This window comes from Rhinatrema bivittatum, chromosome 8 (assembly GCF_901001135.1).
Source record: "Rhinatrema bivittatum chromosome 8, aRhiBiv1.1, whole genome shotgun sequence".
Taxonomy (NCBI): Eukaryota; Metazoa; Chordata; class Amphibia; order Gymnophiona; family Rhinatrematidae; genus Rhinatrema; species Rhinatrema bivittatum.
This window is the reverse complement of record NC_042622.1, coordinates 129,105,514-129,127,123: the sequence shown is the minus strand read 5'-3', so window position 1 is coordinate 129,127,123 and position 21,610 is coordinate 129,105,514. Positions and strand designations below refer to the sequence as shown.

Sequence of the window (21,610 nt, the reverse complement as noted above, 5' to 3'; positions counted from 1 at the left end):
ATTTCCACCTGGAACTTGACCTTTGCCTGACCTGACTACGCCCGGATTGACCTCTGTTACCGACCCTGCTTTGGCTGACCATTCTGGACTGATACTCTGGCCTTGATCCTCGCTATACACTCGGACACTCTCTTCTGGCCTCCTGTGACCTCTGGACTTCCCTGTTTGCACACCGTCCATGCACCCTTGTTCGTGGTGGGCACTCCCTTGGACTTTCTCTCTAGGAGACCCTGCGAGGCCCACCTAAGACAAGGCGGCCCGGGTAACCAAGGGATCAACCTGAGGGAACCCCGGGTTGCTATTGGCGAAGCTCCAGCTAGCCTCTGTCTCCTCCTGTGCTCCGCCTCCTGGTGGCAGGCGCTCTCTGGGTATGACCGGAGTGCCCTACCAATCCTGCACCAGGCCAAGGGTCCACCTCCAGTGCAACAGGAAGCATGTCTATCAAGCTGGCTTTCTGAGTCAGGTTGAAATAATCTTTTAAATAAGAATGTGCAATTGTTTAAAATGACATTGAAAACATCAACATTTATTTAGTTTTGTTTCCAACCTGAAATGACACAAAAACCAAATATTTTGTTTTGTTTCTGTGTTTTAGCACAAGCTAAATTATTTCAGTCTGCACAAAAATGCAGAGGTGAAATTACACAAAAAATAGCAAAAGAAAACCAAAATGAAAGCTTATCCCATGCTCACCTCTACTTTTAAATATTGTTGTCAAGGACACCCCTACTAAATCCAGAGGCAGGCTACGCCATAACTTTAACATCCCTGCAGAAAAGTCTTCCTTGATTTTAATAACATGGAGAAGGCGGGACAATGGTCATTCCCTTCCTCCCCTCCCCTCTCTCACTTGAAAAGATACACACAAACTCCAGTGGGATACAAAACAGCTGCAGTTTATTATGCATACACAAATAACCCAAGCCTGAACCATAACACATCCTCCCCCATCAACAAATGTTCTTCATTAACCACTAGTACATCACCACATCCCAATGACATACTGTTGACACACCTCCCCCACCTTACCTCACAGCCACTGCCATTACCATTCCCTTTGCCACTTCCCAGCAAGGAAATCCTACTGCTCTCATAGCAGCCCCCACTGTGCATGCCTGAGAAGTGTAGCAGCCCCCCACCAGTTAAACATGCCCTGCCATGACCCCCCTGTTATGACTGTGGACCCTTGGACTGGCATGAGGGTTAGCACTACCATGGAGGGACGGCCTTCAATGATTCTCATCACTGGCTGGTGGTACAAGTGAGGACAACCTGGCTGGAGCTTCACCTATACCAGCCCTTGTTTCCCGCAGGTTGAGCCCTTGGGTGCCGGGGCCGGCAGGTCTTAGCTGCGGGTCGCCTCGATGAGACGGAAGTGATGGTGGGCGAAGGCAAGGTCAGGAGTCCGGGTCAGGGCTGGCAGCAGAGGTGCAGAACGAGTGTCCAGTCCGAAGATCTGGGGCAGGCAGCAAACAGACGAAGACAAAAGAACCAGGCCAGACAGGCAGCAGACAAGTGTGGACGAGGGACGAGCCGAAGTCAGAACCACGAGATGAAGCCGAGAAGGAAGCACAGGAACTGGAGGACGAGGAGAGGAACGGAGTCAGGAACACAGGCACAGGCAGGAGAGCAGGAACTGGAATGCCGGGACTGGACTTCAGGAATGAAGGACTGGAGCGGAGCAGGATCAGAACCAGGATCAGGAACTGAAGCAAGAACCAGAAGACGTCAGGATGCAGCAACTAGCACTCCGAGGCGACGACCTGTTGCTAAGACAAGGAGCTGGAGACTGAGGCAGGTTTAAATACCCCTCAGTCTTGACATCATCCGTCGGGGCCGGGCCGAAGTTTGCTGCCATGGTCTCTTTAAGAGGTGGAGCCTCCCGCGAGCGCATGCCTAGGGAAAGCTCCGCAGGAAGGAGGACGGCAGTGTTCAGAGCCACGAGGGAGGCTGCGGTCAGCCGGCCCCGGAGCGGGGCACGCCGCGCCGGCCAGAAAGAACGCCAGCTCATGCCAGAGGAGGTAGGGGGGACAGGCCGCAACACCCCCACATGCCAAATATCCAAATGTTAACAATGACCAAACCTTAGGCTCGGGTTACCTGCCATAAACAAGGCACACACCTGTGGACCTTGTTCCCCCACTGTGGCCACACTCTAAACAAAAAAAGTTCCAAAGCCTCCTGGATAGAGTTGTTAAAATTCGATAAATGCCCCCATCTGTCCGATACAAGCCAGAACAATTATCCCCCACCCACTCAAGCTTAATCCTAAACCCCCCTTGCTTCTCCACCCAACCCCCAATCTGACAATTGACCTTCTTACTACCCCTTTTCCAAAGAGGCTGCTCCCTCAACTTAAAATGCATAATTATGTCCGACCACCCAAATCGAGTAGTTGGCATAGCATTCATAAGAACTCTCAAATCCTTCCTAGCTGCACGCACAAAGTCCCTACATGAGCAGACCCCCAAATCATTTTCCCCAAGATGCAGAACCAAAACCTCCTGTGCCCGATATATCTTCAACAATCTCTGCAGCATAGGCACCATCCAATCCTAATGCATGCCACGCTCCCCAAACCAATGTATCCGCTTCTCCTATGCTGCTAATCCAAGATCCGCTCCATACTGGTGCTGCACAGCCCTGCAATATGCCCAATGAACAAATGAATGACCCATGAGCCAGGCACACCCATAATCGGTTCTCTGTCCCGCAGCTTTGAAAAACATAAAGCAAAGAATAAAGACCACCCCAAATCCTCTTCCATTGCAACAGGACAGTTCCTAAAATTCATATCTCACGTACAATGCAAAAATCTTAGAATACCACCTCCCCATATTACGAATCTGATCATCCAACAACTCCGCCTCCGCAGCACTAGTAGCCGCACTGAACCTAAAAGATTGCATCTTAAACATACATCCCACCCCAAGTGAGCTATCACCAATCTCAATACACTAGCAAACTGATAATGTGATACCAGAGACCCATCCACATGCACCAAAAAATGCCCCTCCACTACTGGCCTGATTCGAAAATAGGCCTGCACACAACTGACTGGACACACCCAGGCATGAATCACCCATTTCAAAGTAATAGTGTGACCCCTGCCTCCCTGATCAACCTTAGATCTGTGTAACCTAAACAAACCTGATCCTCAAAAACAGATACATTTGCCCACAGCAACCCCCCAGTCCCCGGGTTAACCCCGGATACAGCCACCAGCTCTCCCACACGCAAAGCCCCCAAAAAGCAAATGAAAACGCCACCTGAAACAACACCACTTCAAAATCTGACCAACAGACCTTCGACAAATGCTGCAAAATGATCAACAATTCCTTGTAACGAATTGGCCTCCGCTTATCCTTCACTATCCCACCCCCTTAACATACGCTTGACTGCAAAACTACCCATTGGATTACCCCAATCCAAAATCTTTTGAAAAAATGAAAAACCCGCCAGCTGCACCATCATCATCGCCACGAATACCCTACGAAATGTACTGTAAGATTGCAGATTCAGGAACAGGCCCCCCATGCCATCCACCAGTACACAAAAAGCAGGACACAGTACCTCTGCCCCACATGTATGATACCTATGTTCTTGACGCAAATGAAGTCCAAATCATGTCCCATACTTCTTCAGGCCAAACTTCCAAAGATATTCGGGGAGCTCTGCTCCAATCGCATCTGTTTCGGGGCCAAACTCCTAAAGACATCCCACTTAAAATGAGAAAGAGCATCCGCTATTGAATTGTCCACCCAGGAACATGCCTGGCAGTAGCTGAAACATTCCAACTCAAACATAACACAACTTCCCACAATGCCGATACCCTGTGACATTTTGCCAATTGACGATTTATAACTTCCATCACCCCACGATTGTCACATCAAAACACAACCTTCCTGTCCGTAAGGCGGTGACCCCACAAAGCCAAGACCATCACTATGGGAAACAGCTCTAAGAAAGTTATATTCCTTGTAAGACCGTTCTATGCCCACGACTGGGGCCAACTGCCAGCATACCATTCCCCCCACCAATACACCCTGAAACCGTGTGCCCCTGCCGCATCCAAATATAATTCCAAATCCCTATTTGATACCAACTCCTCCTGCATAATACACACCCCATTAAAGGAGTCCAAACATGTCTGCCAAACTCTCAGCTCTTCCCAAACCCTCCTAGAAACCCGAATGCCACATGACCCCACCCCCATGTCCTGCAATCCCCCCCCCCCCCGACCCAGAAAAACGGAAAAAGCCTGGGAAACAGGTTCCTCCAAAAAAGCATTTGGAGAGGAGCCTCTGCTACCCACTGAATAATCCCCATCACTCACCACTACTGACACAACATCGGAGGCGCCAGCCTCCTGAGCAACCGGCAATTTCACTCCCGGGCGCCTCTCCTCCATGGCGATGCCGACCCGACCCAGAGAAACGGGGGAAAAATGGCCAGCAAAAACCACGACCAAAAGAACAAGCTACTCTCGCGCCAAAACTGACAGGAAAACAAAACACAAAAAAAGAGGGGAAAATATAAAAGAAGAGTACCCAAAAGAAGAAAAAACCCTGGAGAGAAAAACACCCCCGAGAGGAAACATCCTCTGACCATGAGAAAATCACCCCGACACGCTGGCCATCCAGAGACCTCACAAGGAACTCCCTCAACAATCGCAGGTAAAGCAAAAAGGCGCCGAGCACACGTGCACACCCTCTACCTCCGCTTGACTCCCAACAGCCCTTGCCCTGAGCCACCAATCCCGAATCTCTGCCTCTTTTAAAAATAAACTACCCCCCCACCCCCCCGGCACCACCCACCTCCCCCTGCCCCCCTGAGGAAAACACACAATCAATCATGCAGGGAATAAATGCCCGCACTGTGTTATCTGCGGCATGGCAGACCTTGCCCCTCTGCCTTATACCTGTGTTGGGCGTATGTCCCCTGGCTTGTCCTACAGAATGTACTTTGCCCATTCCTAAGTTAAATCTTTAGGGCTCCTCTCAAACATTCCTTCAATGCTATCACATCTTCTCTGACTTGTTGTTTCTCCAAAGCAAACATTGCTAGTATTAGAAAGCACTTGGGGAAAAAAAAAAAAACTGGAGACTTTTGAATTCTGTGCCTGTCCCGAGTCTGTGGTGACTACGAGCTGGGCTACAACTGCTATTTTGCTTTACTGGTACTGCTCAGAGAAAGCGCGGCGATGGAACTGGACACAGAGTGCAGAAAGGTCCTTGTTAAATAAGGCCCTCACTGCGAGTCAGCCTTACACGTCAGAAGGTCTGTCGAACCAGGGTCTGCATGGCCCAGGCTTCTCAGTCTTGTACTAGATGGGCAAATTTCTGAACTGACAAGCCCTGAAGAAAGAGAAGTGACATTTTGTGCATAGGAGATAACAAGGAACTAGAAAACAAGAAAGCAGAATAACAGCAATATGGTTTTAAAACGATTTGTGATATGTTGAATGCAAGTGGGACTTGTGCTACACAAGGAAAAGGAGGCGTAAAAGCAGTGTACTACTCCATGAAGTGCCAAGAGATTTTTTTTTTTGAAGGATTGAAACTCCCTGCAGGTGGGTGAAATGGAGCCATTTTAAATAAGCAAGTCCTATTTATTTTGTACATTTGTCATTGCTGGGTTTTTTTTTTTTTTGGTTTTTTTTTTTGCGGGGGTTGGAGGGCTACAACTATAGATTAATTTCTACTGCTGGTCCTATATGCATAGTCCTAGCTTGTGAATCAATATGTCTATGCTCACTGTAAAAACAGTTACTGTCACTGACCGTGCAAAAGAAAGAGACAGGATCACCTGCAGAAAATTAGGATTGGAGGAAGCTTGTGGAAAATGTGAAATAAGACTGATCCTGCGGGGACAGGAGATTTAATATTATATGATTGAGGGATAAGGTCTCATGGTGCTAGCTGGTGACACATTGTTATTATAAGGGATTTGTCACACATTGAACTGACAGCTGGTGCTATAATATTATGATTAGAGGGATCTGTTATTTATATTGTTGTAATAACTACTGATATTAGAATATGGTGATCCCATTGGATTATGGCTTCATACAGGGATAGCTGGTGTAATAATCTTATGACACAGAGATAGAGTTTATTACAAAGACTTCTAAAGCAGTAAAAATGCTGATTATGGACCAGTATTAAACCACGCGATGGTGTCAGTTAGTGATATAATACGTTAATTCTGCAGGGCTAAGGGCGACAGTAGCAGGTGATATGATCCTGGCAGAATTTGGCTTGTGCTGGTGATCGATAGCCTGACTGCCTTTTTTCCTTCTCAGCTGTTTTCTTCCTGCATTTTTTTTGCAATTTTGGTTTTCAAAAACTTGAGCATGTTTACCGAATGGAAATTAGTTTACAACACACCAGTCTCCCCAGAGAATTAATTAAAGCTCTGCAAATTCTCCCAGCCGTTCTACTGAGCCACTATTTCTGTAAAGATTTGTCATCTACAATATATTTCAAAGACTTATAGTCACTGGAACGTCCTTTTCTTTCTGGAAGTTTTTTCTACCTGACTCAATTGGTGTTTATGGCTCACCCAGCTAAGAGTCCTAATAATTCAAGCTGGTATACAAAGCTCGTTAGCCATTACCTAATCACATGATAAATCCTCATTCCTTATCCTCTTTTTCCGTCTCCTGGCAAAAGGAAACTGTTCAACCCTCCCATGCAAGTGATAGAGACTTAGGGCCCTACGGACTAAGCATTTTTGCTATAGACAGAAAAGGGAAAAAATCTGGTATATCAGCCCCTTAGTGACTGGTCCTTAATTTGGAACTTGCCCAAGAGCAAATCATCATTTCCTGTCTGCCGTCACTCCTCCAGTTTTTACATTTTGCCTGGCAGCTTCCTCCTGTTCCTCTGGCTTCCAGATCAGTCGGAATCAGCCTCTGCTGGAGCCACAGCATTGCAAGCCTTCATGTGCAGCTTTCTGAAGTGCCTCCCATTTTTACTCTTCTCCGTTCAAGAGCGGAGCCAGAACTGAAATTTTTTTTTTTAGGGGGAGAACTGTGGTAGCTGCCCCCCACCCAGATCTCTTACCCCATCTTTTGTGGGTCTTCATGGCAGAGGCTACAGAGTCCTCTTATTTCTGGCACCTCTCTTTCTGGTCTGTCTTTTCACTCTCTCCTTGTCATTCCTGGCTATCTCTCCCTCTTCTTTATGCATGTGTTAGTTTCTCAGGCTGTTAAAGAGCAACTATGCAAACAGGTTTCCAACTAGGCATTTCTGAACTTTTAAGGTGTTGAGAAAAAGGGGATAATTACTTACCAAAAGTAAACAAAGACTTTGATGGGCTCAGACTTTTACATATCTAGCCCAAGGGTGGTGGTGGTGGTGTTTCCCATTTAAGTTAGCCTTTCTGCACCTTTAAGGGATGACTCAGATGTGCCATGATGCTACAGCTGCAAGGGGAGGAGTCAAATGCGAGGAGACACTGGCTTCTGAGCAGCCCCCTCCACCCAAATAGCTACATCCCTATTTCTGCTGCCTGCCTAGTTCAGTCTCTGCTAAAGCAGTCCTCAGAGCACCGATCCTGGGTCTCTCCAGAACCCGGAACTAGTGTGCTTTTAACCTAGTCAAGTATGTGTCAACTGTTGCACATTGATCCAAGTACCCTCCATCCTAGGAGCCATTGAGAAGGCTGCCTCTGCAGTTTCCCCAGCCCTGGGTGGCCCAAGAAGCAGGAACCCATACTGGGAATCAAATACAGGTCTTCCATACTGCCATCAGGCTGCTCTCCACTTTAAGAGGTAAACGTTAACTTATAAAAAAGAATTTTTCTGCCTTGTGGCTAATTTTTGATACAGGCAATTTTATTCCCGGAGGGTGTGTAATAGGTTTGGAAATAGCCTTGGTTCTCTTGTGCATTGATTATTGCAAGAACATATTTAAAAAGAATTACCCCTAAAACATCCAGGCTACTAAAAGGCTCCAGATTTTCAGGACAGATTGATCGAGTCCTGGTTTAATCCCCTGACTCACTCCCCACTGCCTACAAGACTTGTAGTTTTGCTTTTCTTAGAGACACCAATAGGGACACGAGAACTACAAGACATGCAGGCAATGGAAGTACTATCCTCTTTTTTAAAGGTAGCCCACAGTGCTTCTTCCTTTCCTCATGCCCCCTGCATTTCAGTTGTTTGGGTAATGTTTTGTCATCTTTGTAGGAATTAGCCCTATTTTAAATTTCTTTTAATTTGTTTGTATTCATTGTCATCCACTATTGTTTTAGGATTATTTTAGTTTATAAATTGCCATGTACGCTTACATTGCTATGCAAATTATAATTGCTACATGAACACATTCCCACATGCTTTATGTTGCTTTGGCTGGGCAGCATAGTGGACAATACTTTGAAATCCTCAGCTCAGTATGCGGCAGTGGTCAAAAAAGGAAAGAGAATGCTAGGGATTATTAGGAAAGGAATGCAAAATAAAATGGACAATGTCATAATGCCTCTGTATTGCTCCATGGTAAAGCTGCACCTGGAGTACTGTATGCAGTTCTAGTTGCCACATCTCAAAAAAGATATAGTTGCATTGGAAAACTTACAGAAAAAGGCAACCAAAATGATAATGTTTAGCTTGGAGAAGAGATGGATGAGAGAGGATATGATAGAAGTCTATAAAATAATGAGTGAAATGGAAAGGATAAATATAAATCAGTTATTTACTCTTTCAATAAGTGCAGACTAGGGGACACTCCATGAAGTTAGTAAGTAGCATATTCCAAACAAATCAGAGAAAATTCTTTTTCACTCAATGCACAATTAAGATCTGGAATTCATTGCCAGAGGATGTGGTTAAGGAAGTTAACATAGCTGGGTTTAAAAAAGGTTTGGACAGGTTCCTGGAGATGTCCATAAACTGTTATTGACCAAGTAAGCTTAGGGAATAATCACTGTGCAATAGCAGCATGAGATCTATACTGTTTAGGATCTTACCAAGTATTCCTTACCAGGATTGGCCACTGTTGGAAACAGGATACTGGGCTTGATGGACTCTCAATCTGTCCTAGTATGGCAATTCTTATGTTCTGTGCATCACTTGTATGACAGATGTACAAATTTTACAGGATAAGCCAGGAATGAGAGGAAGAAGTGGGGAGATATCGGGATGCCCATTGTCTGGTCTTCATAATGGCCTGCATACCCCAAGCAACTCAGTTAGAGGAAAGTGATTGTGTCTCTGCCTCAGTTTCCTACAGCAGGAGTCTTGAACACTCAGAGTCCATCTACTGGGAGAAAGGTGAGTAGGCAAGTTGTTAAAGCAAGTTTGCTTACTGTAATGTTGTTTTCTGTAGATCGCAGGATGAATTAGCCATTACATGTGGGATGAAATCCTCCAGCAGTACCAAACAGACAACTTAGCTAGTTGAGCTTTTGCTCCACTGAACATATGTGAGAATTTCCGCTCAGGCATTGTCTCGTGAGCCCCTCAGGTGATTTGAGAACTAATTCTAGATAGGCAGTAGACTCTTCAGGGAGATGGGTGGGTATTTAGTATGGCTAATTCATCCTGCTTTCTATGGACAACACCATTTATGGTAAGAAAACTTGCTTTTTCCGTTAATAAGCAGGACTGAATTAGGTATTTCATATGGAGATTTCCAAGCTGAAGGTTGTAACATAATATTACAACTTGGATCCCACCATGGAGAGTAGACTACTGAGTGAATAGGCTTATTCATAACTGTTTGTCTGAATTTATTGTCATTCTTGGAGAGATTATCTAGATAGTAATTGGACGCAAATGTGTGTACTGACAACTGTGTTGCAGCTTTGTAGATGTCTTCAAGTGGTACAGCTGGCAGCTGAGCCACTTATGTAGCCATGCCTGTAACTTGATGAACCTCGATAGTGTGTAATGTCTAGGCATGCTAGCATATAGCAGTGCACAATGCAGTCTGATAGCCAGTTGGATAATGTGCGTTTGGCCACTGCTATGCCCAGTCTGTTAGGGTCATAAGAGATGAATAGTTGCAAAGCTTGACGATGAGGATTGAGTCCTTTTGGAGTAAGGCAAGACTTTTGCAGTCTAAGATTATGAAGGGCTTTCTCGCTGTCATGTGAATATGGCCTCAGTAAGAACGTAAGTAACATGATGGCCTGATTAATATGGAAAGCTGATACCACTTTTGGTAGAAACTTGGGGATGGGTCTGCAGCATCACCCTGTTATAGAAGAATTATATATAAGATGGATAATGAACCAAAGCCTCAAGCTCACTACTCAGATGGCTGATGTTACTTTCCATGTGGTTCAAATGGTGGCTTCATCCCAGTGGCATAGCTAGAACTGATTTTTATTTTTTTGGAGAGGTCTCAAGGTTAACATGGTTGGGCAGTAGGCATGCAGGTCTGGACCCTACTAGTTGTTCTTATCCATAAATAATGCCTTAGAATGCACCCTACAATGGATTTCCAAGTATTTATTTTTATTTCATTTATTTGGTATTTAATACCACTGATACCAATGCCTGCAGCAGCTCACAACGTTAACTTATATAATAAAATGTAATATAAAAACAAAAAATATGAGACAAAAAACAATAAATATACTTCATAAAACCATGACTAAAAATTAAAAGATAAAAACATCATAATGAAGTCTGCAACAGCTGTTATATATCAATACAATATTATAACTTAATTATTTCAAGCATTTACCAACATTTAAAATGCTTTATTAATTTGTATTAATTTTATATTTATTGTAGTTTATAAATACATAAGAATATTATGTAAAAAGCAAAGAATACAAACATCAGATGGAATCAGTCATGTAATAAAATAAATATAAATGTATTCTTTCATAAATCCTCTTTCTAGAAAGGCAGAGATCATAACTACAATAAAATAGCAATAATCATAAGAATGAGTGCAGAGCAGAACTAGGACAGTAAACATTAGAACCCAACATGCAAAAATAAAAATATTCAAATTCTGCTATCACTTCAGCAAAACAAAATCCTTCCATTGCTAAACACTTTATGATGTAATACAAAACCTCTGCAAAATACAAAAGACTTCTAGAACCTTGCCATTCCATACAATCACAGCACTAACTCTCAGGAATCAAACAGCACCATTATTTATGAAAAGGCAGCAATACAAATACTACACCAGGCCCTAGAACACTAATACACCACCTACAGGGCAAACAGAACAAGCCGGACTGCTACAAATCCCTTACCCAATACAGATATAAGGGACTACAAATTAGAAATAGAAACATGCAGACAAATCCGAAATAGCCTGAGAAACCAGACACTGAACAGTGGAACTCTAAAGAGCAAAATACAAAAATATAAGATATGTACATTCCCAAAGAAAGCAGATTCCAATCACTAAAAACTCTATCTTTTTTTTTTTTACCTTTGTTGTCTGAGCTTTTTATTTTTCTAATCAGTTGGTCCTGGTCTGTTTTGTCCACTTTCCCCCTGTCTGTCTTTTCCTAATTCTTTTTTCAAGTTCTCTTTAGTCTTTTTGTTTCTTCTCTTTCCTCCTATGTTCTTCCCTTCCTCCCTTACACACACACTCTCACTCATTCTCACTCTCACATGCTTTCCCTTCTCTCATACATAGGCTCTCACTCGCACAGGCTCCCAAACACACACAGTCTCTCACTGTCTCAAGCCCAGTATCCTGTTTTCAACAGTGGCTAATTCAGGTCACCAGTACCTGGCAAGATCGCAAACTGTAAATAGATCCCATCCTGCTATGCTATCATGCAGCGATAAGTAGTGGCTATTTCTTAAGTTTACTTGATTAATAACATTCTATGGACTTCTCCTCCAGGAATTTGTCCAAACCTTTTTTAAACCCAGCTACGCTAACTGCCTGTTATGTTTTGTAGGGTTTGGGTGGACCCTTGGACACTGTGGCAGCTGACCACACCCACGGGGGGAAGTCCCGTGAGGGGCCACAGGTCAGTCGACTGTTTCAGCTCCGGACACACAAACACAGATTATATCTTTTATTAGACAGTTTATGAAGCCACCAGAAGTGGCGGTAGTGAGTAGAAGATGGAGCCCGGCTGGGCTAGTATTCCTCAGGGCGCTGGAACAACGGTTTCTCTGGTAGCAGTTCTATTGGAAGAAGAACTGAGAAAATGAGTACACTAAGATATTCACAGAGTCCCCAGTATGGAGAAGCCCCGAGGTAGGAAGAGCTGGCCCTCGAGGAGCGAGTACCAGATTCCTGGGCACAGAGACTCGATGGCAAGTACTCACACAGCAGTTCTCCGTGGAAGATGGCGCTGGTGCTGGAACGGAGGCAGGCCCTCGAGGAGTGAGTACCTGGTTCCAGGGAAACAGCTCTGAGGAGTAGATGGTAGTTGTACTCACAGATGATGTCTGTAGCGAATTCTTCCTGACAGGCAGCGAGTCAGGGAACATGGGCCCTCGAGGAGCGAGAACCAGTTCCTGATAGCGACCTGAAAGAAGCAGAAAGGCCCCCGAGGAGCGGGTACCTCGTTAACAGCAAAGAATCCAAATAGAAGTTGGAGGCAGAGTAGCCGGGTACGGAGAGTGAATCCCATCCATAGGAAATCCCTTGCTAACTCAAAGGCTAGCAATAAACAACAGGCTTAAATATCCGGGCAGCGTGACATCATCACAGGGGGACGCCCCTGGAGTTCACGCCATAGAGGAAATAAGAATGAGGGCCACGCGGCATGCGCGCCCTAAGGTACCTGAGGAGCATGGGGGGAGGCAGTGCCCAAGCCGGTCCGGGGACACCGGAGAGGACGGCGGGCAGACGCCGCGGCAGCCAGATGTCCACAGGGAGCAGGAGGAGTTGCAGAAAAAGAAAGGTAGGCGGAGTGAAGCCATCGGGCTGCGACGGTTGCAACACTGCCTTAACCTATACATTCTCTCTCTCTCTCTCTCTCTCTCTCTCACACACACACACGCACAAAAGAAATGAAAGTCTCACACTCACCCCTTGCTTCCTCCCATCCCCAGCATTCTCACAGTCATCCTCTTACTTCCAACCTTGTTCTTACTCCTTCCTTCTCACTCATTCACCTCTTTCTTCCCTCTCACTACTTATCTCTTTCCTTCCCTCTTTCCACTTTCCCTCTTACTCACTCCTCCTTCCCTTCAATTCTTTCCCTCCCCTCTCAGTCACTCCTTTTCCATTTCCTTTCCTTTCCTTCCCTTCACTCTCGCTCACACCTCCCCTGTCTCACAACCCCCTCCCTTCCCTTCCACTTATTTAGCTTAGTTCTCTTTTTCTCCGTTCTCAGTAAGAGGGAAGGGAAGGGAAGGGAAGGTGAGCGAGTGAGGCAGATGGAGAGGTAAGAGATGGGAAGAGGAGACGAGGGTGTGAGACATTCTCGCTCATCCTCCCTTCCTTTTCACAGCCTGCTTTCCTCACCTCCTGTGGCCTGTTACATCACCGTGGTTGTCTTCAGACCGCTGGAGCTGGTACTCTTTCAGGCCGGTCTTTGCCAGGCCGGGCTGCTGTGATTCAGCTCATGTGCCCGCAGGGGAGGGGGATCCCAGCAGACATATCATCATTGCACCATTGCGGTTCTGCTCATGTGCTCGCGGGGGATGGGATCCCCATGGGCGTGTCATCACTGCCCTGCCATTGTTGCACTCAAGTGTCCAAGGGGGATGGAATCGTCACAGGCGGGTCAACACTGTGATGCTGTGTTGTCGGGCAGCTCTGTTTGGGTGGGCTTGAGCCCAAAGTGCTGCATTATTCGTTGTGCCAGAACTTTGTTTAGGTCTTTTGGAACAGGTAGTTTCACAACTTGAGGTTTAGTATGCTAAAAGCTTTCAGGAAATTTGAAACTAACAGATGAGTGGAAATTGGCTTATCTTCCACTTTAAATGGTAAACTGCTCTGGCACTGAGATGAAGTCTTATTGCTGAGGTGCTAAGCCTTGATGCAGAAAGAAAGAATAAATAGATCAGTTTGGGCTGGTGTGTGAATGGATTCAAGGAATTTTGTTGACCATGCGAAGAACTGTTTCCTTTTAAATCCATAGATTGTCCCAGTTGATGGTTTCCTGACAGACACTATTATGTCTTCTACCTCCTTGGGTAAGGGCAATGCAGCGATTATTGAGCACTCAAATCCAAGCTGTCAAGTTGAGGGAGGGAAGATTCCCTCTTCTTGAATTAACAAGGATGGAACGGACCAGAGAGAGATCGGAGGACTGCTGTACTAGATACTCGAACCAAACCTATCTGGGCCATGCTGGAGCTATGAGGATCAGATAGGCCTGGTCTTTGAGCACTTAATGCACCGTTCTGGCTATCAGTGGAATTGATGGAAAGGCGTGCATCAGATCTTCATTCCAATGAAGTAGAAAAGCATCCTGAGCTGATCTGAGTTTTCCCGGAAGAATGGAACAAAACTTTTCTAGTTTTCTGTTTTGCGTAGAGGCAAATAGGTCAATTGCTGGAAGTCCTCTGTAGTAGGAGTAAAGATAGAGACTAAAAATACAGATTAAAAAAAACAACACTTTTCACTATTTTTCCTGGCACTGAAGTCAGGCTAACTGGTCTGTAGTTTCCTGGATCGCCCCTGGAGCCCTTTTTAAATATTGGGGTTACATTAGCCACCCTCCAGTCTTCAGGTAAAGTGGATGATTTTAATGATAGGTTACAAATTTTTACCTCAGTGATTGCTGGGCTGGGAAAAAAGGGCAGATACCACTTGTCCTCCCTTTCATTAATCCATCCTAGCTAGCATAGAAATAGTCACATAAAATTATTTTCCAACCAAAATTAATCTGGGGGGAAGTATCCACCCTGGGTGCCAAATACTTTAGGAATGACACTGGATATGATAGAGGTCTACAAAATCATGAGAGGTCTTGAACAAGTTTATGTAAATCAGTTATTTACTCTCTCAGATAATAGAAGGACTAGGGGACACTCCATGAAGTTAGCAAGTAGCTCATTTAAAACAAATCAAAGAAAATTCTTTTTCACTCAGTGCATAGTTAAGCTCTGGAATTCATTGCCAGAGGATGTGGTTACAGCAGTTAGTGAACACCATTGCACACTCACAGGAAATGTGTAGAAGTTGACTTTTTTTTTTAAATTGTACTTCTTCACAATTCCAAAGAGTCAGTTTTAGATGGGTTTGAATAAGTTCCTAGAGGAAAAATCCATAAACTGCTATTAATTAATAAGCAATAGTAGCTTATGATTTATCTAATGTTTGGGTACTTGCCAGGTTCTGATGACCTTGATTGGTCACTGTTGGTAACAGGATGCTGGGCTTGATGCCTCTTGGTTTGACCCAGTATGGCATGTTCTTATGTTCTTATGAGCACTGAGCTCTCGAGTCACAGGAGTATAGGAGACAATATTGAGGGTGCTCAAGCCCCCACAGAGCTGGAGTCAATGCATGGTACCATTGCCCCACAAGAGAAAGTTCAAATTGAACTGAAAGCCCAAAGGGCAGAAGAAAGCTGTTAGGCTTAAAAAAAAAAAAACACCTTACAAAATTGGTCAAAATGTTATCCATATTCACTCGCCTTCTGGGTAACTTTGCAGGGATAAGATTATCTGGCTAACGTAGCTGGATAGCCGACTCTGTCCCAGAACACCCTTCCCCACCCCCTGAGCTGGCTGGATAAATTTAGTTGGATAAAAAGTTATCTAGCTAACTCAGGGCTGGTCAGCATGGTACAATTTTCAAATTTAGTCAGACAAATGGTGCAGAATATGGTCCTCAATATCTTAAATTTACAGGAGCTCAGTCAATCAAATCTAGCTCCTCTACTCTTTCAAGGGAAATAATGACTCTCTTAGTCTAATGGATCCAGTCGAAGACTTTCGTACTCCGGAGAGTGACCCATTCCTATGCAATGCTTAGTGGTGGAAGTTCAGGGCTGCAGAAAAACAGAAATGTGTATGAGAACAGTGAGAAAGCATCAACAACAGAACTAGAAATAGCCTTTTAGCACATATGGAATAAGAGCCTTAAGCACATTCTTTTCTCATCTGAAGCCGTCTGTCCTGTGATACCTTGCAGGACTGTACAATGGGCAGGTGCTGGCGGTGCTCCAGGCTCAGAATGGCTCTTCCTTTATTCCTGGCAGCATGGAGGTCTGCATGGAGAAACTGAAGGCTTCAGGGATTCAGGTGAGCCAGGCAGGCACCCTCCGGTGCCCAAACTCCCCGTCTCATTTCTGAGAGCTATATTATTACTAAAATGACGGGGCTCAAAATGGCATAAACGCACATAGGTTCATGTCCCTGATCTCTTCCCTGCCCCAGGACAGCTCTTTCCTTTGCTGCAGATAGAAGCCATGGGCCGGATTTTGACTTAGGCGCGGGCGTAGATTTGTGCGCGCAATGTTATAAAATCCGGGGTCGATGCGCGCAAGGGGGTGCACACTTGTGCACCTTGCGCGTGCCGAGCCGCGCAGCCTTCCTCCGTTCCCTCCGAGGCCGCTCCGAAATCAGAGCGGCCTCAGAGGGAACTTTCCTTCTGCCTCACCGCACCTTCCCCTCCCTTCCCCTACCTAACCCGCCCCCCAGCCCTACCTAAAACCCTCCTCTTACCTTTAACTTAGAAGTTGCGCCTGCCTCCGGGCAGGCATAGGTTGCGTGTGCCAGCCAATGGCCGGCCTGCGATCCCGGGCACAGCAACAAATGGCTGCTATGCCTAGAGGCTCCGGCCCCGCCCCACCCCTTTTTCAAGCCCCGGGACATACGCGCGTTGCCGGCCCTTTGCAAAATAGGCTCGGCGCGCGCAGGAGGGGTTTTAAAGGGTTACGCGTGTATATTACGTGCGTAACCCTTTTAAAATCCGCCCCTATGAGTACTTGTTGCAGGTGGTAAAAGTGTGAATGCTATTTTAGCCTGCCCTTGGAGTTGTCAGACAACGTTCAGAAGTGTGGTTTATGTGTGTACATTGTGTAAACCATTGCGCACTCACAGGAAATGCATAGAAGTAGACTTTTTTTTTTGTGTGTACTTCTTTACAATTCCTAAGGGTCAATTTTGGATGGGATAACAAAAACACACCATAGGGATGTGCAGAGGGACGGCATATGTTGCATTCGTAATTCGTATTCGTCGGGGGGGCAGATACATTGCATTCAGCAAGGGGGGCCCCCAATACGTCCATGCGTTCATTCTTATTCGTTTCCCGGCTAAAATTGAATTAACTACAACCCCCCACCCTCCTGACCCCCCAAGACTTACCAAAACTCCCTGGTGGTCCAGCGCAGGGTCCGGGAGCCATCTCCTGCACTCATGCCGTTGGCTGCCGGTATTCAAAATGGCGCCAATAGCCTTTGACCTTACTATGTCACAGGGGCTACCGGTGCCATTGGTCGGCCCCTGTCACATGGTAGGAGCAATGGATGGCCGGCGCCATCTTGGAAACGAATGCACACCCCTAGCACACCATAAGGGAATGAAATCAAGCATTAAGTGGCTTGAAAAGGTATTACAAATATGCTTTGAGCATGACTGACAGAGTGAACAACACACACATCACAAATTATATAGAGAGATGGTATAATGGCTTTGTAAGGCATGGTTGTGTTCAAGTGTATGACCATTCTAACACTCTGTTATATATTATCTCATACGTTGTGCTAAGTTTACATGAGGATTATTGTACTTCTTTAGGTGCTGAAAGGCCGTACAATAATCTCATATAGGGCTTCATGTAAGGTATCATTTAAAAAAAATTAAACTAATGACATATTAAAGGATAAGTCAATTCTCTGAATAGTTTCTCTTTTTTTTTGTGGGGAGGAGGGCCCACAGTATTAATTAAGGATGGTGGGGAAATAGACTTGTTATTTCATGCATATAACACCCAAAGAAATCAGTGAAATTTCAGAGCTTGGATTTCCCATATTTCACTGTGAAATCTTTGCAGATTCTGACACTTTTTTAATAGAGGAAACAAAACTTTTTCAAAGATGATGACACACATGAGTGCTGGAGATTGTGCAGCCTCCTTTTTCAGAGATGCCCCAGGAACAAAATGGCTTATAAAATTCTACCTGTAGGTCTCTCTTAATGAGTTTCCTGAAGTTCATCTTTTTATGGTTTTATTATTCGCAAAGATCAGAAGGTATTTTATGGCTTTATGACCTTGATTATAATACTTTGGTTTTCTGTATTTGATTTCTTGGGTTTCAGATTTCAGTGGTATCATGTGTATATACACAAATGAATAAATAAATAAATAATAAATTCTCTCTCTCTCTATATATATATCAAACAAACAAATCAGGCAATATGTGTAAATAACCAGTGCTTATCTGATACAAAACAAAAACACACTCTAAACAGAGTGGGATAAAATCACTTTCACTTTAATCAAACAAAAATAAATCACTAACAGGCCGATGCAGTACAGTGTGCTCCGGCGGCGCGCACTGTTAACCTGCGATTGGACGCGCATTTTGGACGTGCTAGCTTTACTCCTTATTCAGTAAGGGGTAATAGCGCGTCCAAAATGCGCGCCCAACCCCCCGCAAACCTAATAGCGCCCGCAACATGCAAATGCATGTTGATGGCCCTATTAGGTATTCCTGCGCGATTCAGGAAAAACTGTTTTTCTGTGCACCCTCCGACTTAATATCATGGTGATATTTAAGTCGGAGGTCCCGAATGTTAAAAAAAGTAAAAAAAAAAAATTTTGAAATAGGCCCGTGGCTCGAAAACCGGACGCTCAATTTTGCCGGCGTCCAGTTTCCGAACCCGTGGCTGTCAGCGGGTTTGAGAACCGACACTGGCAAAATTGAGCGTCGGCTGGCAAACCCGCTGACAGCCGCCGCTCCTGTCCAAAAAGAGGCGCTAGGGACACCGGCCCTAATTTAAATAAATTAACTTACTGTATTGCGCACACAGGAGAGTGGCCTGTGCGCGCGCCGGGAGAGCGGGCACTCGCCCGCTCTCCCGCGATTTTTACTGTATCGGCCCGTAAGGGCTGGATTTACTAATACCGCCAGGCTTTTTGAATCCCGCGGTAATGGGGGGCAGGGAGGTGAAACGGGGAGGGGGGTTGTCCTGCAATAGCCGGCAGCGATCGCCATAAAGGTGTAGTTATACGGTGCGAAACTGGCAGCGAAAAAGACGCGTACCTTTCGCTGTCGGCGAAGTCTTCGCGGCGTCAGCCCCGGTGCCGCCCCTACTCCTCCTCTTCCGGGGCTGATGCCGCCCCGATCTTGGTATCGCATGCGATCCGCTTGGAAAATGACCCCCTAAATCAAGTAAAAATTCTTTACAAAAAATTTTTTATTACAAAAAATATTAAATTAAATAACAACATTAAATATTGTTTTCATACATAATATACCCTATACTGTATTGAACACGTAAAATACTGTTTTCCAATATGTGCATAACCTTCAATCGATAAACTGTATACTGTATTCAAAAAGTTCATACAACATGAAATAATGAACTATAGGAATGTAAGTGAAAACAAGAAAGCAATGGACTGTATGGGCCGGATTTTTAAAAGGTTACTTGCGCCGGGCCTATTTTCAAAAGGCCTGGCGACATGAGTAAAGCACCGGGATGCGTGTAAGTTCCGGGGCTTTATTAAAGGGGCGTGGGCGGGGTTAGAGGCTCCAGGCACAGCGGCCATTTGCCGCTGTGCTTGGGATTGTGTGCTGGCAGTCGACTGGTAGGCGCAAAAGGTAAATTACAAATTTTGGGGAGGGTTTAGAGTAGGGCTAGGGGGAGGAAAGGTTAGGGGAAGGGGTGGGAAGGTCAGGTTAGGGGGAAGGGAATGGGGGAAGGCAGTACGGCTCAGCGCGTGCAAGGTGCATAACTATGCACTACCTTGCATGCGCTGACCCCCAATTTTATAACATGCGCGCGCCTGCACGTGCATATTATAAAATTGGGCGTATATGTGCGCGCGCCGGGTAGCGTGCGCACATGTAGGCCGTGCGCACGTCTTTTAAAATCTACCCCTGTGTGTGTCATAGAAATCTCATCGTTCTCCTCAAATACCATGCTTAATCTCTTGTTCCATCCCTCCTGTTACCATGTTACAAACAGTTACCATGTTATAATGTAAAATAAGCAAGTCATGCCTTATTTGTTTTAGTTACATGTAAACCGATGTGATATCTCGATCGAATGTCGGTATATAAAAACAATAAATAAATAAAAATAAAATAAAAGACAATAGACTTCTCATTCATATTCCATACCCAAATACCCCAACTAATGCATTAAACAAATTAACCCACTTGTTTTTTTAGGAGTGGTTTGAGTGATGCCAGTTTGAGGTCGTCTGGGAAGGAACCGTGGGAGAGAGAACAGTTAATAATGTCCGCCAGTGTTTTGGAGATAGAGTCTGGGATTGTGAAAAGAAGTTTGGTGGGGATATGGTCCACCGGGTGAGAGGAGGGTTTCATTCTTCTTAGAACAACTTGAATCTCAGAGGAGGAAATGGGTTCGAAAGCTTCGAGGTGAATATTTTTGATGGGAGGCTGTAGATCCGATGGTAGGGGGGCGATCTTGGAGGGTAGTTGGGTAAGAAGACTGATGATTTTGTTTTGGAAAAACAATGCGAGTACATAATGCTTGTATATAATATACAAACGATGCTTGTATATAATGCAATGACCACTAAGCAGCTCTCTCAGATATCATTTGCTGATCCACACCAATGATCTAGTTATTCAGTTAACAAAACATGCCTTTAAATGTCTACTACAAGTGAGACATTTGTTTAAGTGGTAGATGCAAATTCCCTTATTTTTAATAAGCAAATGTTTCACTGGTAAACAAACTTTTAGAAGTTGTCTGCTTCAGTAAAAAAATGTGCCATTTATTATTGATGATGATGATGATGTGCTAAATAACTAAATTCAATGCCTATTGCATAGATAGTGCATGGAGAGTAGAGTATTAATCATCAATTGTAAACAGCTTTCTTCATATATTTATGGTTGCACAATATTTCACCAGTCCTGTTTATATAACACTTTAAAAATTAAATCAGCAAAAAAATTATAGAAATAAAATTTACTGTGAAACAAAAGGCCAGAAACTGTCCTGTATATACATGTACATAGTTTAGTCCTTATTCAGTGGCTGCTCGACACTTCTTGTCTCTTGTATTCATTAAATGGAACATGTTGAGGCCCAGGCTTTTGTATGCCTTGAGGAGGTTTTCCCACCAGCCCCTTCTTGTAGTTGTCTGCCTTGTTGGTTCTGAGAAAATGTGTTATCACTAACTGGAAAGCATTCCGTGCCGTCTTTTCCTGGCCACACAGTGCACAGTGAAATGCATCATCTCAAAGAAATTCACAAATCTGAGGGCCAGCAAAGACACCTGCCTTTATTTTAGTTTCACTTAACCTTGGAAATTTACCTCCTAGGTACTTATTTATTTATTTGTTTGTTTATTTATTTATTAATTAGAAACTTTTAATATACCGACATTCGTGGAGCACATCAGGCCGGTTTACAAAAAACTTAGGCAGAAAATACAATGAACGCGGTGGGGGAGATGGGGCAGGGGCAAGCACAGCTGGAAAGGATAGAGCAGCAGAGCGAGATGAGAAAGGAACCATAATAAACGGAATGCAAAGAGAACAATATACAACAATTTCTTAAAAATGA

At 44.6% G+C, this 21,610-nt stretch overlaps 1 protein-coding gene across 1 annotated transcript in view; it reads left to right on the top strand.

Annotated features, from left to right (window-relative positions):
• The first annotated feature begins 9,114 nt into the window (after window positions 1–9,114).
• TMEM268 (transmembrane protein 268) overlaps window positions 9,115–21,610 on the top strand; it is a 32,497-nt gene continuing 20,001 nt past the window's right edge. The window contains exons 1-2 of the mRNA XM_029613660.1: window positions 9,115–9,274; window positions 16,029–16,138. Of these exons, the coding sequence (XP_029469520.1) occupies window positions 9,166–9,274; window positions 16,029–16,138 (219 nt within the window). The 5' untranslated portion in view covers window positions 9,115–9,165. The remainder of the gene's footprint in view (window positions 9,275–16,028; window positions 16,139–21,610) is intronic.